General features: G+C 28.9%; 1 protein-coding gene across 1 annotated transcript in view; it reads left to right on the top strand.

Moving 5' to 3' along the window:
• LOC113385114 (ammonium transporter Rh type B-like) overlaps positions 1 to 6,020 on the top strand; it is a 28,126-nt gene extending 22,106 nt beyond the window's left edge. Inside the window, exons 6-9 of the mRNA XM_026622928.1 lie at positions 159 to 296; positions 2,474 to 2,689; positions 2,858 to 2,954; positions 5,629 to 6,020. Coding sequence (XP_026478713.1) covers positions 159 to 296; positions 2,474 to 2,689; positions 2,858 to 2,954; positions 5,629 to 5,759 — 582 coding nt within the window. The 3' untranslated portion in view covers positions 5,760 to 6,020. The remainder of the gene's footprint in view (positions 1 to 158; positions 297 to 2,473; positions 2,690 to 2,857; positions 2,955 to 5,628) is intronic.
• Positions 6,021 to 20,036: the final 14,016 nt, after the last annotated feature.

Here is a 20,036-nt window from a genome sequence, read left to right as displayed (position 1 = left end):
TGGTCCATTCTCACAGCTTGTAAATTTGTACACAAATGAAAAATATCGAAAATTTAAAAAGTAAACACTGCCTTCCGTGTTTCGTTTGATATGAAAATGCAATCTACGATATTGCTCCGAGGGTAAAGCTTGAATTCAAAAGCGATTTTCGTTTGCAGGTCCACATCCAGAATTCAACGTTGGCCGGCGGCGTCGCCGTGGGCTCCATTTGTAACCTGATTATTCACCCGTTCGGCGCCATGGTTACCGGAACGCTTGCCGGAATTCTAAGCGTGCTGGGATATGAATATTTAACGGTAATTTCGAATTGTTATATAGCTATTGTTTATTTCGATAAAACATATCGGCATTGTAATTGTAAACATTGCAATGTAATTGCATTGTTCAATTAAACGCCATTGTTGTGCGTTGTTGTTGATCAAATTTAGATTTTTAGATACCAGATTATGCATAGTCTACCATACTGATAACTATAATTTACACTACAAAAAAAATTAAAACTTGTCCGAATAATAGATATTTCAAAGTACAAAATTCTTCTGATTGTCTACGTCAGAAGGATTTTTTATATTGGATTTCTTCCAAGTAATAGGGAAGACTGGATACAGTTGCTCCACTTATCTTTTATCAGCAATAATTTTGTTAATTTATCAAATTAAGATTTTCAGATACCAGATTATGCATAGTGTACCATACTGATAACTATATGTTACACTCAAAAAAAATATTAAAACTTGTCCGAGTGATAGATATTTTAAATTACAAAATTCTTCTGATTGTTTTGGATTTTTTATATTGGATTTATTCCAAGTAGTAGGAAAGACTCGATACGGTTGTGCCACTTTTCTTTTATCAGCAATAATTTTGTCAATTTACCAGTTAGCAGGGAAAAAGTAAAATTAATGTTTTTTTTAAACTATTATATTACAATATGTATTTATTGATTTTTATAGATCTCAATGAATATGAAACAAATTTGTATATAGTTTAGTTATATATATATATATATATATATATATATATATTTTTAATTTTCTAATTTTACAGTACAAATTCTTACCAGTTTTTCTTGATTTTCTCTTAAACAGTAAAATATACTAAAAAAGTTTGTTAGTTCAAAAGATGCAAAATAAAATGATATATAAATGGTTAATTGTGTTCATATAATTTTCTGGAGATTTTTCAGTTTTTCTTGAATTTTTCAATGGCAACGTGCCTTAAGGCAAATTGCTGAAACTTTCCGTTAAAGATTTTCTTTAAACATTGAAAACAATAAATTTTTGAGAATTATTAAATTTTTGAAAAAAAAATGGAATTTTTATAATATAAAAAACTTTTTTGAGAAAAATGTTACTACTTTCCCTGTATCTTTAAAACGGCTACTTACTATTTGCCTTGTCCAAAAACAAATCAGCACGTCACCTTATCAATAAAAATCGAATGTTTTTTTAATCATTCAAATCAGTTGAATGGTGTTCCCAAAATCGTCGACGAAAATTTGTATCCGAATACACACACACACATCCATCCATCTGAAATATAAAGCTATATACAAATTGTCGATATTTTGCGATTACAATAACTTACCATATGGAAGTTAATAATTGGTAATTTGAAAATTTATTTTTGAGAAAATACTGGAATACGGTCTATAAATACGATAATTATTAAATACATTAGTCATAAAATTATACAAAAAAGGGTGAGTGTCACAATAGGACACATACCCAAGAGGGTCTTCAGGGTTAAAAAATAGTATTACAAATACCAAAATGATTTATAACGACTGTTTTGATCAAAAATATTCAACGCAACACAACATAAACATTTAAAAAAGCTTAAAAATATTATATTTAATAAAATAAAGCAAACCATAATTTTCTAAACAAGATTTTTTTGTGAAATATTTTGTTTTCTTGTATTGAATTTCACTTTCCTTTTCTCCTTCGTATTTTGTTTAGAAAAGTTAGTATTTTCTTTTTCTGTTCAAATTTCACAGTGTATTTCTATGTCACATAAAACAAAAGTAAATGCTGTTAACTTACAGGAAAATAATAAATAAGGTGATCTATCTGTACACAAGTAACAATTATTATTTAAAGAATTCAAATATGAAAACTTACTTTTTGCTCTTTAAAATTAATTCGGTCTACAGGTCATTTAATATTAATTCGGTCTATAGATCATGTTAATGTAGGGCGCTGACTAAATGCAATAATAGGAACATGTTCAAACAAACATACTTCATCTTTCTCCCTTTGGACCCTATGTAAAAATCGATATAGTTTCGCTGTCATGCTGACCATCACTACCGTATCCTGGCACAACCGTACCCTGCTTTTTCGAAAAAAATCTAATCTGTAATCCCAGGATACTTGTTCCATATGAAACCGATTGCAGATAACAATATAAAATTTACTTGTTTAAATAAACTTCATACAAAAAAATATATTAATTTTATTTTTTCTCGCAGCCAATAATTTCCAGAAAATTGCGCATACAAGATACGTGTGGTGTGCACAACCTTCACGGTATGCCTGCGGTATTATCAGGGGTTTTGAGTGCAGTTTTTGCTGCAATTGCGACAAAAGATGAATATTCCAATTCCTTATATAGTATTTTTCCGGCAATGCAACAACTAAACGGAACATCTGCCGAATCTACAGAAACCATTGATAATGGAGTTACTGTAAGTATAAGTTGAAAGAGGAGTTTATATTGTTATTTATATTAAACAAAGTAAATTTACCAAATTAAAAATGTGTGAAGATTTGCATTCTCTCATGCATTTCCTGAGATTTATTATCTAGTGTAGAGAATTTCCTCATATAATACGACTTAATACATTAATTTCCAGATCGCCATGGTCCGATCCGGAACTACTCAGGCGGGCTATCAATTACTGGCTTTGGGTCTAACAGTATTAATCGCCATCGTCAGTGGACTTGTAACAGGCAAGTTAAACCTCTTATTCAATTATTTTGATGTCGATTACACCCTATAATAAAATCAAATTACTTGGCAACAAATGTTCTAAACTGAACCCTCACGTTAGCTAAAAATAGCAATTGAATACTTTTCCCCATTCAATATGAATATATGGAAAACCTAGTTTCATATGATAAATAAACAAGAAAATTGAGGTCAATAATAGAAGTCAAAAATACTTGAGAGATTATTGGATGATAAACGTCCACAGTTATGTAAGAAATAGAATTGATTTTAAATTATATTTATAAAATGCCTTAAAAATTATTAGAGAAAAGCCAAGACAATTATAATAATGACATATAAATAAATATAAACTACGTACATACAGATATATGTTTTCTGCCTAAATGAGATATACATAATATATTATAGATATTTTTGAAAAAATCATATATAATAGGCAAATATCTCCTTCCATATCTAGACGCGATAAATTCATAGAATTTGAAGCTACAATGTTTAGACAAAATTCATAAAAACAGTAAAATCAAATAAAACTAGTGGTGTATGGCATCATGTCTCAGGGCAAATTGCTGGAACTTCCCGTACCAGAATTAAATATCCGAGAGAAAAGAATTAGTAATAATTAATTATTGATCAATGATTAATACCAATTTTTTTGAACATTTACAAACAGATAAATATAATCATTAAATATTTTATCGGTCATAAAATATACAGTGACAATTTTATCGATTTAATTAAAAAATCTTGGTACGGAACCGAAAAAAATGTAACAAAATTAGTACTCATTTTTAAAAACTTCATCAAATATATGATAATTTGATGTGCATCTGTCTAATGGTCATTCTTGACCGCCAAATATCACTATTTGCTCTGTATTTCCGAAACCACTAGACCTGCCCTATCAAACATTTCATCAATTCTTTATCTTGTCAATACAAGTAAAACGTTTTTTGAATCATTTAAATCGGGTACTGCGTTCTTTCACAAACCGAATTACTGTTTTTGGCACTATTTGCCCCGTATTTTCGAAACGACTATACCTGTCTTTACCAAAAACTAATCAGTACGTCTTCTCATCAGTAAGAATCGAATGCTTTTTGAATCATTCAAATCGGTTGACTCGTGCCCCTGAAATCGTGGACAAAACATTATATGCAAACATACATACACACACACTGATTCATAAAATTGAATTTCTTGCTTTTTGAAAGAAATTAAATATTAATTGACCTTGTAATTATTAATATTAATTTCCAATAATATATAAAAATACTTAAGCTTAATTTTTGAAACGTAGATAAAAGTTTTTTTGATCAGTAGTCCCAAAAGTAAGAGGGCGTCTATTAATCGCGTGATCGATTTTTTAAAGGATTTTTTTAGTAGTAACTAAAAATACATGTGATGTTTGCTCTAGTAAGAAAAAATGTGATATTTAAATTTGTTCTAAATTTTTGGATTTTGTTTAAATAATAATCAGGTAAAAAATACACGTGATATCTTACTTTACCCCTTCCTGCCCCTCGTGATATTTCGTGATTTTTTTCAACCCCCCCCCCCCTTTTCCTAAAACCCAACCTAAGATCCATAAAATTTAAGACTATCAAACAAAATCGATAAAAACGAAGTAAAATAAAGATAAATTGTTTAACTCATATTTAGGATTAATTTTATAATCGTGTAACAATTACTCAAATTACAATTCTTGAATCAAATTTCCTAATTCATATTATATCAGGTGGACTGATTCGAAAATTAATATCAGAGAAAGTCGAGGATAAATATCTCCATGATGATGATCTTATGTGGATTTTACCAGAGGCAGATAATAAAGAAGATCTGCAAAATATTTTAACACCCAATGAAATGAATTTAAATTTTGTCAAGAGAAATGTGGTAAAACATTAGTTAAAGCACGAGTTTCAAAATTAACTGATTTTATTTGACAGAGTGTAGATTAGTTATGAACTCAAATTATTTGATTGCGTTTTGGGTAGTAAAAAATTTGTATATATAATATTAAACCAAACTTTTTTGTTATCTTACAATGTTATCATCAACTACTACTTTTTCAGTTCTTCAATTAGAAAATAGATGCATGCATAATTATATTAGCAATTTGCTGAAATCCCTATCAAAATCATTTTTAATAAAATCTTTTAAATGTTCATTAATAATTTTTATTAATTTATTAATTATTATAAAGGTCACTGTAGCTTTTCGTAATGTTTTACACAATTTTTCTGGCAAAAGTATTATTTTTAACGAATGCAATTTGTTTTCTTTATTCAATATCACTCAACCATGTTCATTTTTTATGTATGAAAAAAATTGAAAGTTAGATATAAAGAATAAAAATGTCAAAGAACATACGTTCAACGTATTTTTGATATAATAATCAATGAACATATAATCGTACAGTATTTATTTATTTTAACACATTTAATAAGCACTTCATACAATCATATTAAAGATAATCTATCTTTGGAAACATAAGAATAATGAAATATGTAATTTATAATTCAAAATTAGCACGTTTTGTTTGTTTAGTTGTAATATATCAGTTTTTTCACAAATTTCTAAGTTTTCGCTCATATAATTAGCTTTACACTCTGAAGAAAATGAACAGCATGATGATCCACAATTTATATAATACCAAATTATAATTTTCAGGTGTGGTCCTGAAATATGCTTGTGCTCAAGTTGAAGAAGAACATAGGCACGACGATTCTCCAGCATGGGAATTACCTCATGATGAAGAAAAGGCGGAAAATCATCATCAAAATGTTGCTACAATTAGCTGAATATTTGTTCTAACTATATTGTATGAGACTGTTCGAAAAATGAAGAAAGAAAGTGAAGCACAATTTAAATAATTTTAAAAATACTAAAATATCTATTAATGTAGTTTTAGTGTAATTACTGTGCTTTAAACACAATATTTGATTTTATATTGATTTATAAAAAATATGTTTTAATATAATGTACATAAGAAACAACTAATTTGCCAACCAATTTGTCAATTGGTTGAATAGAATTTAATAAAAATTAATGTATTTTTATTCGTATTCGTAATTTCAATAATATGTATAGTACTGGGCAATAAGGTGTGAATAATTATATATATATATATATATATATATATATATATATATATGAGTGAGTTCTTGAGGGCGATACATCAAACAAAGAATTTTCTTTTTTGATGTATCGCCCTCAAGAACTCACTCATATATTTCAACATCAAAATTAACTACTAAATCATATATATATATATATATATATATATATATATATATATATATATATATACAGTACAGGCCAAAAGTTTCCGAACACATGAAAAAATTCTCATTTTCTGAGTTTTTAGCTATATTTTTCATATAAAAATAATTCTATTCAAGTTAGTTTAGTACATTCTACGTAGTATTTATATTTAGTGACTGATTTGTAACCAATTTGTGAGAAATGATAGACTAATTAGCAATGAAAATGTTAAAATGTCACTGCAGTCGATTTTCCAGAATATGACCACCCTTTGCTTTGATTACTGCAGCGCATATTTTTGGTAATCTTTCGACAAGTTTTTGCAATGTTTGCGCAGGTATGTTTTTCCAGGACTTGTTAAGGCAATTCCACAGGGCAGGGAGGCTGGTCGGATGCAAATCCTTGATATAATACCCTTTTGATATTAAGTCCCTATAATCACTCATAGGTTGCGCAAGCAACTTATGAGCAGTTGAACAAAAACCGTGTAATAGGAAGTCCGTGTAGTCGGAGGGAAGTCGGATTTTTAACTCCGCGTAATATGGGAACCGTGCACCCAGAGTGCCGTGTTAACCGAGGGTTGACTGTATTCCCAATTTACACCATAGAGTCATTTAATATAATTTTTGAATTTTTGAATTTAAAATGTTTTCCGATACGTAAACGTTAAAACGTTTCTTTAAATAATTTATGGAAACGTTTATATTTCATTATTCTGAGCATAAAAGATAATCAAATTCTTTATTATATTACTTCAAAAGATAACACTTTCTTTAAGAGATAATATCTAAATTAAACGCAAAAAGAAACTTGTATCTCAAGTTTACCTCTATAGATAAAACTATAAAAGTTTTTATTATTTGCAATATTTACAAGGTCTACAGGGCGTCTAAATATTTACATTAATTTCAACTATTATAAATCAAGGCTGTATTTACATTGAGCGTCTTAATCTAAAAAAATTAACAGAGTCACACCGAACTATTTGAAGCAAAATAGTCATATAGATCTTAAAGTTAACAAATCATTCAATAAAAATAGAACTTAACAAAATTTATTATTATACGAACTATTTCGAAATGATTTCATTAACAAGACTATCAAAGTTCCATCTCGCGCCAAACAGTTTAGTGCGACTTTTTCTATAATTATATGTGCATTATTGATATCATGAAACAATTAGAATTTGTGACACAGTATCATTATTTACCTATATATATAACATTATTATCACATTTTTATTGACTTTCAAAATTGCAAATAGTTTCACTAAAAAATCCAAATATATATAGAATAACGATTGCTAAAACTTATTTATTTGAAATGAATAAATTTTTGGCACATTTATTTTTGACCAGATATAAAAAATAATTTAAACTGGCAAACTGAACATTTAGGACATATTAAAAATGCTGAATTCATTGATAAAATTAACATTTAAAGATTAATAGGAAAAACAAATCCAATAAAATAGCTATTTGTTGAACAAATTCCATTATTAAAAAATATTCAATGAGTCGTACCTACTGGGGTAATTACTAAACTACTTAGTTTTCTACAAATAATTAAAATTAAAATAGGATCTTGTATAAAATCATTTGCCAACCCTATTTTTATCATGGATTCATAAATTAAAAAGTCACAAGCAAATGATATAAAGATTAATTTTGAAACGCAAATTTACGAGTAGAAACTTTATAATTTCAAAACAAATTTAATGCAGCATATTATTAAATTATTTAACCTCTTACTTTATTTTGATTTAGAGGGAAGTCTCCTAGTGGCGGACACCTAAGGTTATTTATAAATAAATAAAAATATATTTTACGAAATGTTTATTAAATTATGACTTCTGTTAGATAACAAAGTTAGAAATCATACTAAATTAACAAAACCGCAACATTTGCTAAAAATATTTAATACTATCAATCAAACTTTGGTAACAAAAAATATAATTTGATGAAGTGGCACCTAGTACCGGACATTTCAAAATAACCTGCATTGATCAGATATGTAGCCATCTCCACACTCTGGAATGTCTGCACATGTGTGCATATTCTTAGATATTGCAAAAAAAATCACTATTCATCCACCATTTTGGCTGGGCCATACCGATACTCTCAGCTGGTGCATTCGCCATAAACTTTTCATTCTTTGACTAGGAAATACGAAAAATGGGCGTTTGTAGTCACCGTTAGCACTCACACAGAACAAAATTAAATAATTGGAATAAATTACAAACATTCTCACAAGAAATATCAATATGTTTACTGTCCGGCACTAAAGGACGACTTAGTGTCCGGTGCTAAAGGATAGACATTTTCGTTCATTTTGTGGCGCCTACTAAAATTGTTTAAAAGATCTAATAATATTCTATTATTTTAGAATAACAATCAAGTACTACTTTCAATTTTGCATACCCCTCAAATGTAAATGCATAAATATGCTACAATTACTTTCATTAATATTTAGGTAACGCCGCGATTTTGCGTCTAAAACAGCAAAGGGTTGCTCCTGCCGTGGCCGTGTGCGTCACAGGAGAGGCTTGACGCGTGATCCTGTGTGCCCCCCATGCCCCCTCACTTGTATTTTGAAATAAAAAGATATATACTGGCTTAAATAATACTTGTTAAATAGAGTGTCCAAGGCTAGGTGCCGCCCGGCGTTACGAAACTTCCCCCTACTTCAAATTAAGAGGTAAAAATTTCGCCATCTATTAAAACTACACGAATTAAATTAAGTTTAAGATGTTTACAATTCAACGGGCAGTAAGAATCTAAATTAGTTAATTGATTTATTATTGCTTCTTTATTAATTATAGCTAATAAATATTCTAATAAATTCTTGTCATATATACATCACGATAAATATCGTATTATTGTTCGATATAAAAATATATTTTTGAAATATATATTTAACAATTTATACCTTACCTTATATTTAACTAATTTATACCTTACCAACCAGGACACCTTTTGAAGCGATCAGGTCGAGGCTGAGATTTACACTTCCAAATTTCGGAAAATTTTCGCTCCAAGGCGAATGCTGTATTGGATCTAAAACATATAAAACAATGTTATACTAGTTAATATAAGTAATAAAATTTAAAGGTTTGAGAAATTGTTTAAAATAGCAAAATTAGGCAAGTTGTAGGCTTCGATATGAAATGTAGTCAAATTCTTTGTGTCAACATAATTACATAACTAGTTGAAAATGGCATTTAGCCTTAAAGCAAGTTGCATGTACAACCCAAAATGTGTAATAATTGAGCTAATCTACAGAAATTGAGATTTAGATATGTAGATAACATTTTCAACTATTTATTTCAAAAAAAAGTTATCGCTATCAATTAAATCTAAACATTGCCATTTTCAAAATAAATTTTTCAACACATTTAAATTAACTGTAAAGATATTAATTATATTGCACAAACACGTGCCTGTAAAATTGTAGCTTATTATTTCAAATTTTAGTGAATTGAAAATGTTTGACTCATCACATTACAACTATTTACAAAACTATTTACAAAGAAACGGCTGGGCTGATAGTCGCGCAAAATTGATAAACACTTGTCCTCATCAAGATACATCGAATGGCTTTTAAATTTTTGAAATCAAAACGTCTAATCAAAATCTAATTCAGTCTCATTCGATTCAGAATAGCTTGTAACGTCGAGAAAACATAAAATTTGCGAATCAGATTTTTTGATGAAAGCATAAACTTCTCTTTCAGAAAGTTAATAAAGTACAAAATTTGGTACTAATTATATGACTAGTACATAAAATTAGTGATTGAATTAATCATGTCCTTCTAATTGATTAATTCAATCACCAAATTATATATAATAATAAACTATGAAATATATACTGATGCATTGATAGTTATATTTAATATGATATAATTATATTTAAACAAAAATTCATTTATATAACTAGTCGTGTATGGCATAGTGCCTTAAGGCAAATTGCTCGTACTTCCCATATCATAATGAAATATTCGAGGAAAATTTAATGTTTTCAAATAGATTATTAAAAATATAGTAACTTATGTATGTTTACAGATAAGTTAATAAACGAAACTCAAACAATCAAATTTGAAATGAAGGACATTGTCTAATATTTACTAGAATTATATAAACTGAATTATAAAGTTAAAATTATTTATTTCAAGTATTAAGTGATCTTTAGAACCTTAGCTAGAATTCAAATTAAAATCCGAATTATTTTTGATATTCAAAAAAAATCAAAAAATCAGTTTCAAAGATATAATCCAGTAATGTCTAATTAAAATCATTGCACACCTCTTTAATTGATTAATATAGTCACTAAATTCAATAATAAACCATAACGTAATGATATACGAAATAATGAAAGAAATTAAATATAAACACCGCATATATAAAAACATTTCTAGATTTTTAGTTGATTTCAAGACCTAAGATAACCATCTAAATCTACGATACTTCAATTTTGTTCAAAATTAATAAACTGATGTTAAAAATGTTGCTTTTTATGATAGTATTGCGAAAATGTGTACGGCTCGACCGTCACCTCATCAACTGCCTATTAGATTAAAACTTCAGAACAAATTAACGATTTAGTTCATAATCTTGAAAAATATTTAATATTTTTTTAATTACAATCTGTCACACTTAGGACATTCAGTAATTGTTTTCACTATTGTATTATATGGATCTTGAATGGATGGCAACCCAGTAGTTGTCCAGTCCAGTTATGACTAAATCATCTATACTCGAAGTATTTGCTGACATTTTTACTATATATGCAACTATACCCACGAGGGGCTATTTTCACTTGAGGCAATATTTGAGAAAATTTCACATCAAAGTTGCCTGATGTCAGGCTTGGCGGTAGCGGGAATCGAACCAGCAAACCCGGGACTAGTTCGTGCTAGACCACGTCCTAACCGATATCGCCACCGCTGGCCCAAATATTTAATATACTCGATTTAATTCAAAGGTATTGCTATTCAACCAAATTAACTTACTAAAGTTTAAATTGTGGCATGAGGCTGATACAATAATGTCCCAGAAACATAAAATAACACATACACATCTAATTTGTATCACAATAACTAATAAGTTCTATAAATTCTGATCACACAATTTACACTACCGTTTAGGAAATTCTTTAAAGATATAATACACTGTAGCCTTCATAAATTTTTACTAAATACTAACTAACTACAAATCACATCTTCAAGTAATATGTCAAAATCCAAACATTATTTGTAACAAAATGACCTGAACTTATTTGATAAATTACTCACAAGGCAGGTGGAGAAACAGTTGCACATCGAACATGAGCTGCAGCTACATAATACAATTGTTCAGGGGTCAGAGACAGACCAGGCATCACAAAATCCATATCGGGGTCACTTTGGGGTCTTGCCAGGGCTAAGGCAATCAGGTGGCCTCTTATTATATGTTGACTAAAAATATTCTGAAAAGATAAAAATAAAACCCTTTTATAAATTAATTTATAAATTGCAGATCTATAAACTATTGTTTTATTAACTTCCTGTAGGGTAGTTATTGTAATGGGCCAAAAATCGAAAATGAAAATTTGAATGATTAAAAGAACTTTCTGCTTATTTTAACAAAATAATTGCTTTTGGGAAAAAGAATTTATATATCGGAAATAATTCAGATTTTAACTATAAACTATTTAATTATGACTAAAGTTCTAATATACTTTAAACAAATAATTTCAACATTGCAATTCGGTTTATATAATTCTCACAAATATTAGACAATGTTACAATATTTTTAACTTTCCGTAGGGTAAGTTATTGTAATCGTCCAAAAATCGAAATTGAAATTTTTTACCTTTCTTCACGTTTTGAAGGTCTAAACATTTTGGCATACCTCAGAAAAAATGGATGTGTGTGTGTATATGTATGTATGATAACAATATTTCGTCCACGTTTTCGGGCACACGGGTCAACCGATTTGAATGGTCTAAAAAACGTTCGATTCCTATTGATAGAGAGATGTGCTAATTAGTTTTTGACAAAGGCAGGTCCAGCCGTTACGGAGATACGGAGCAATGAGTGTAGAAAATACAAATCGAGTTTTTGAGAGATCGGAGTATCCGATTTGAATGATCTAAAAAACATTCAATTAGTAATGATTGGGAGAAGTGGTGATTAGTTTTAGGCAGATCCAGCCATTTTGAAGATACAGAGCTAAATGTGCAAAAAATGGCAGTTTTTGAAAAACTAAGCGTCCGAGAGAATTTAAATGATTTAAAGAACTTTCTGCTTGTTTTAACAAAATAATTGCTTTTGGAAAAAAATTATATATCGAAAATTTAGATTTTAATTACAATTCTGACTAAAGTTCTAATATACTTTAAATAAATAATTTCAAATTTGCAATTCAGTTTATATAATTCTCACAAATATTAGACAATGTTACAATATTTATAATAATCTATTTGAAAAACATTTGATATTTCTCGAACATTTCGTTACGGTACGGGAAGTTCCAGCAATTTGCCTTAAAGCACGATGCCATGCACCACTAGTAAATTATAGATTGTATTAATTTAGTAACTCCCACAACCTCAGTTAAATTTGATTATTGGTTTGCTAAATAAGAGAACGTTAAATAATTAATTGGTTAATTTTAAATTTTATTATGCTTATTAAACTACTTAAGGGTGTATTCTAGTGTAGAAGCATGGATTTGAGGTCATTTTTAAAATGCAACAAATTTTTAATTTTTTTTTTATAATTCAATTATCAACGTTGCAAAAGTACTAAAAAAGCAATACTAAAAAACGCAATACAAAAGTTAATAATTTCAAAAATTAGCACTAGGGTCACTAAAAATTGACCTTGCTAGTAATCTGAAATGAACCTAAATCTAAATCTAAAATGATTTAGCAATGACATATAATAGGATTAAGTTAAAAAAAATCTTTTTGACAAATTGGCGACCGATCGGAAAAAAAATTCTTACCACTTTTTTAGTATCTCGAATTTTTTACAAATAGAAAAATTGAAATTTGAGGATGAGGTTAGTATATTCTTGAGAGAAGTGTAGAAAAAAATCTCGGAAACTTTTAAGTAAATTGGCCCCAGTAGAACTCAAGAAATCGTAGACATCGAATTGAAAAAGAAGGAAGAAAACAGAAAAATATATAATGGTGAATTTGAAGGAATGAATCAATGAATTTTCTTTATTGATTTGAGAAAATTTGGAACAAAAGTTTCTTCAGAACATTTATTTCCAAATAATACCTCTTATTGAAAAATGCTACACATTATTAGATATTATAACAAAAATTAGCAATTTATTTTTTTAATAAAAAATATTGCCCTACATTATTATTCGTACTACTATATATTATATATACTTATTCTCTTATATGGCAAATAATCTCTTACACCTGTCTCAGGTGTAACACTTGCGTTGATTAATTCTTACCTGTACCCGAACTGATATTTCAGCGTCAACACAAGGGGGCAATCTGAAGCCTTCAGAATTTGTTGCCAGAGCATATGTTTCCAAGCATTGTAAATTTGTTCAGCAATAACATTACCTTTAATTAACAACAATTTTTATTTTCAACTTCCAGAATAAAAAAAATATTGAGACATTGGTAATATAAATTTGTATGCTTCTATGAAAATTATAAATAATGTATAACAATAAATGTTTTATTTTCAATTGTAGCAGCTGAATGTTTTCAAATTTTAACTTTCAAATCAGGAAAAAAATTCGAAGATAAATTACATTTTAAATTGTTCTAATTTTATATTATTATTGTATATGATAACTCGATGAATTGCTAGTTAATTCAGAAGTGCAATGTATCTATTTTATAAGAAACACATAACATATAAATCTTGTTTTATAATTTCTTATAATGTTTACTAATCAGATAACATTTACTAAAACGTATATGCAAACCGTTTGTTTGTAAAAATGCAATTTAAAATCAACACTTTATGGATAGTCCTGAATACGACTCTGTATTTTATTTATTGGTACGATAAATGCAATACAAATATTATATAAATTTAGAATAAATTGTCACTACAATAGTATTTTGTGGAAAAATACTCCTTTATCTGTAAACTTCCCTTTGTATACAATTATTTATTTTGACAACATATTTCGATTGATTACTGTACACATTGAATGCAACAAATTCAAGATAGTATTTTGTATAAGACAAATATTTCACATGCATATTTTGTCTCTAACTCGTTATAATTATTTCAATTTATTATTTCAATTAATTATTTTAATTTATTATTCAATAATTTCGCATTATAATTTTATAATTTACTATTTATTTTTAAGATCTTACCTATTGTTGCATAATGCAAATACGATGGAACTGTTTTATCAAACATTGGTGACATTAGTACAGATAATGGAAGCACTGCAATATTAAAATTTTTAATTAACATTCAAACAAATAAAACACATATGTAATAAGTTGAATTACCTATTGAATGACTGCCAGTTTCATAAAACGCCGTACCAATAAATGGAAACGTGAACATTTCTGATACTTCTCTGAAATAAATTATACACAATAGAAAATTATTTGAGGCAGATTACTATATTTTAACTTACCGAAGGAGAAGTTTATGTTTTCATCAAAAAAATAGATTAGCTAATTTTATGTTTTCTCGACGTTTCAAGCCATTCTGAATCCAATGAGACCAAATTTGGAAAATGTATGTGTGTATGAACAGATTTTTAGCCGTAAATCGATGTTTTCTCAAAAATTTAAAAGCCATTTGATGTATCTCGATGAGGACTATCGTTTGTCAGTTTTGTGGGATCTGCCGAGCCGTTTCTATGTAATTTAAAAAAAAGTGTTAAACTTTTCGTCCACATTTAAGCTCACACTACCGAATTAATTTTAAAAAATCAAAACTTGTTCGAAAGATATTAGTTGGAAATGATACTGATTAGTTTTAGGTAAAAATCTACCGAGCCGTTTTCTTGTAATTAACTGTTGAAAAAATAAATTAAGCTGTTTCTTATGGAACTTTTTGTGGCGATATATATCATGGTTTTATAGAACTTACTGAAATATTACGGCCTTACGACAAGTAGTTTAATTTTAAAAAATCATCAAAGTTTGAGAAAATTAGTAGTTTTTTTTTGAAGTTTGTTAAAATTAAAATAGACGATTAACTTGGTATAACGATAGAGTACTTGGTCTTCATGAACTAAACCATTGAAGCCCTACAGAAACTGGTTCAATTATAAAAATTATTGATTATGGAAATTTGCTTTTGGAAAATACTCCGAGTTATCGTGTTCGATCGTTTTCAATTGTGTGTAATGAATCCACTCGAAATACTTTTACACTCATAATTAATTTAGTAGGTAGTTAATTTTTTTATTATTGGTCGATTATTTTTATACATATCGGGAAGTTCATGTAACTTGCCTCAAGGTAAAATACCAATACCAACTAGTTATAAAAATGATTAAAATGCTACAGTAATAAAAATTAGTATTACATACGAGTACATCAGCCTTTTTCGTATAATTTAAAAAAAAATATAAAACAATAGCGTTGCATCTAAAAACTGCCTTTTATTTCACTCACACACAAATATATATACAACACACAAATTATTAAGACACGAACAAAAATAAAAATATAATTAAGGAAAATAATACTTGATAACAACCGCCACGAAGGTTAGATTATTACTGAGTTACAATTGCATATTTACTTTCGTATTGCGCCCTCTATGACTCTGATCCCAAAACTATTCTGACTCGATAACAATTATTGAATTTTAATATCATCTGGTAACAATTCACGCCGTTTCGACCCTATAAATTGGGACGAAAAACCGAAGTCAAACCATTCAGTGTTTGGAGCTCGTGGGGACAGTTCAATGGTAAGTCTTTTAAAAATATTTATATTGTGTAATAACTTTATATATTTAGTTTTAAATACGTTGCATGTATTTTGTGCTTTGATTGATTCTATTTGCCTTGATTTACTGTTCAATTGTGAATAAAAGTAATTAGGTAAATTGAAGTAAATATTCGTCACTTTTATATTAAACGATTTATATTACTCTTTATACTCTAATATATTTTTGCTGAGGAGTCGCCTTCGTGTTTTTTGTTGCGAATATATTCAATTTTAGCCTTTGAATTAACATAAATAACCCAATACATATTTAGATTGTAATGTATACCTTGTCAGTTTAGAACAGATTTAGTAGTCAACATACATTTTTTTTTATAAATCCTATGTTTGAAGTACTTTTCTTTTTAAATTTTTTTGGCGCGACTGAGGCACTTCTACTGTATCTACAATTGACTAGTATTTATTTGTTTATGTTTATTATTTTATTGTTTTATTTATTTTCTATTTGTTCAACTTGTTTCAGATTTAGTGTGGTATAACCATGGCGGGTGACTGGGGATTCATTGTGCCTTTTTTCACATTTTATTATTATATATACAATATTTAATTAAATCTATTTTTATCATTATGATTTAGTTACTTACTTGCGTCCAACCGTTTTTCTGTTTTGTTTGTGCGGAAAATTGAGTTCGAAACTATTATCGTTAATCATTTATAGTTTTTTTTTAATCGTTTAAAACGAATTTTAAAGCCTAGTTTGCGCGTTTTTAAAACCTGTCGCCCTCCCCCCTCGGCAGGTTCGAGTAGTTCGCGATTAATTATTAAATTAATTTTTGTTGGTCGGTGTGTGGTTGCTTGCAAAGTTTTTCCCAGAAGCGGAGCAACGCCATACGCTTTAATTCATAAATAATACTATATGTACATATTAAGAGTGATGTTAATTTTTTTTTGAATTATTTTATTAATTACCTTACGTTATATGCGCATTCAAACATCTAGTTTGAAATTTTGAAATCCAGCTTGTTTCTCAAATTACTTATATTTATTTTAACGGTTTTTTTCTGCTTTTATGTACTATAATTTAATCAAATAAATTTAAAATTCTCGTTATTGCACAATGGGTCTCCCGTGACGGAGAAATGTTGAGGACGCAGTGCTTGAAAAGTGTTTGAGCAACTACTACAGGAGAAGCACAACCCAGGAGAGACTTGTGATACAAAAGGAATCAATGCCAAGACCAACTACTACAGGAGAAGCACAACCCAGGAGGGACTTGTGATACAAGAGAAATCAATGCCAAGACCAACTACTACAGGAGAAGCACAACCCAGGAGGGACTTGTGATACAAGAGAAATCAATGCCAAGACCTTCTACTACAGGAGAAGCACAACCCAGGAGGGACTTGTGATACAAAAGGAATCAATGCCAAGACCAACTACTACAGGAGAAGCACAACCCAGGAGGGACTTGTGATACAAAAGGAATCAATGCCAAGACCAACTACTACAGGAGAAGCACAACCCAGGAGGGACTTGTGATACAAAAGGAATCAATGCCAAGACCAACTACTACAGGAGAAGCACAACCCAGGAGGGACTTGTGATACAAAAGGAATCAATGCCAAGACCAACTACTACAGGAGAAGCACAACCCAGGAGGGACTTGTGATACAAAAGGAATCAATGCCAAGACCAACTACTACAGGAGAAGCACAACCCAGGAGGGACTTGTGATACAAAAGGAATCAATGCCAAGACCAACTACTACAGGAGAAGCACATTCCAGGATAATATGCATGCATATATTAGTTTTCTCGTATTACATATAATTAGTCGGTATCTAGACTTACATTTATATAAGTATATAATTTTTTAATATTAACATTACCGGGGCCCCGTTTATATGCTCATCCCTTTTAGGGAAATTTGTGTTTTTTTTTAATCTCGTTTCAGGTGTATTTCCATGAAGTTTTCCAAAAGATTTCCTCTTCAAGACAACCAGGAAGCCGCTACCAGATTGGAGATTATGCGCATAAATGAAATCATATGGAGCAAAGATAAAATGTAAGAAAAAACTTTAATTAAACTGTATTATTATTATTGGATCGTTATAGTAGTGTATCATTATTGTTTTATTATATTAATCTTCAACTAATGTCTAGTTAAGCGTCCTTCTGACATAAAAAAATGGGTAGAGTGTTTTGTAAATTATTTTCAAATTAATTTAAAATATTGATAATTTTTTATTTTATAGTTTTCCATCACTTTCCAAGGACTAATCAAGACCAACAGAAGACTGCTACCGGATCAAGGCCAACAGAAGAATACTGCCGGATTGGAGGTGAAGATCAAGATGAATATGAAGTGTGAGAAGACTTTACTTATAGACTTTAGTTATTCTATTATTATTACTTAATTACTATTAAGTAGTTATATTATTTATAAGGCGCGTTTTTCGGTCATACGTTTTTTAAAGTTGTTCGCGTATTATTAATTCGCGTTTTCACGTTAATATCTTCAGTCATACCTTTTTTGGGGTTGTTCGCGTATTTTTGTTTGAGCTCAAAGGGGGGTGGCGTCGTGGAAGAACCTTTCATTTTTTCCGCGTTTTTCTTTACATCAATTAATTAATAATTGCGAATCACAAAATGATTCGCCCATAAGCTTCATAGGCTGGGAAACTATGAAGTTTTTTCCAAGTAATTGCATGGTGTATTTGGGGAGTACTTCTGTACTCTGGGGGGTACATCATGTGGATGCTTTTTTTATAATATCACAATCACCGTTACAAAATCACATTACAATTTTCATATTAATATTTCATACAATTTCATATTATAAAAACTACACACTACACACCGAGAGGTTCTTTCGCTTTAAAAATCGAAATTTTTGGGTACATTAGGTCATCTCGCGGGTTCGTTTCGCGTTACATTCGGTACAATTCGTTTATTAGTTAAGTATAATTAGTCAATAAGTAGTTTAGGTGGATTAGGGCTGCAGAAGTCGTTGCATTTCTGTGGCGACAACAATTAAAAAAAACGCGCCTAGCAACTCTACCTCCTGGGTGGCGTGGAAAAGAGTTGCATCTAGCTATAATACTATTGTCAAAATTAGATAATTAGATAATTATTGTAATTATATGTATCACTATAGGTTGCACGCATTGTTGATAACTATACTTATATCCAAAAGTCTTACAAATAAAAAAAAAAAAAAAATCTTTTAAATTTGTTACTTTCCATTTTTTTTGCAAAGCTTATAAGTGAACTTTTTTTTTAAATTCACATTTAATTATTAATAATTGAAATTTAAATATAGCTACTAGTACTTTACTGCATTTTTATATTCTCAATCAACTATACATTATTTATGAACTCGTAGAAAAAATTTTTATTCTAGTTAAAAGTATAATTATCAGTATCAATATTTTAATTAATTTACACAGAAGTATCTGTATATATGAATATATTACGAAACTAGTTCAAAGTGGCATTAACCTTGAAGCAAGTTGCATAAACTTCCCGAAATGTGTAAAAATTAACTGAATAAATATTCAACAAGCAATTTTTAAAAATAATGCTATTGCTATCAATTAAATCTAAACATTGCGATTTCCGAAAGAATTTGCTCAAATATATTTCTATTAATTGTAGTTGTAATTGTATTAGTTTAAATTGCAGACATATGTTGTATGTTCTAAATTGTAGATTATTATATTAAATTTTAGTAAATTGACATGTTTGACTTATCACATCATAAAACCAATTTTTTGAATGATTTTTTAAACTTCGATGAATTTTTAAAATTAAACCACTTGCCGTAGAAACGTATAATTTCAGTATGCTGTTCAAGCTCATGATATATCTATAAACATAAAAAGTTTCATCATTTTTTTTATTCTACAGTTAATTTTGAAGAAACCCAGCC

The sequence above is a fragment of the Ctenocephalides felis genome, unplaced genomic scaffold (assembly GCF_003426905.1).
Source record: "Ctenocephalides felis isolate EL2017-DRISC unplaced genomic scaffold, ASM342690v1 CF-g0.4_SCAFFOLD_00845, whole genome shotgun sequence".
In the NCBI taxonomy this organism is placed as follows: Eukaryota; Metazoa; Arthropoda; class Insecta; order Siphonaptera; family Pulicidae; genus Ctenocephalides; species Ctenocephalides felis.
Note: the sequence above shows the minus strand (reverse complement) of the source record. Positions and strands in the feature narration are given on the sequence as shown.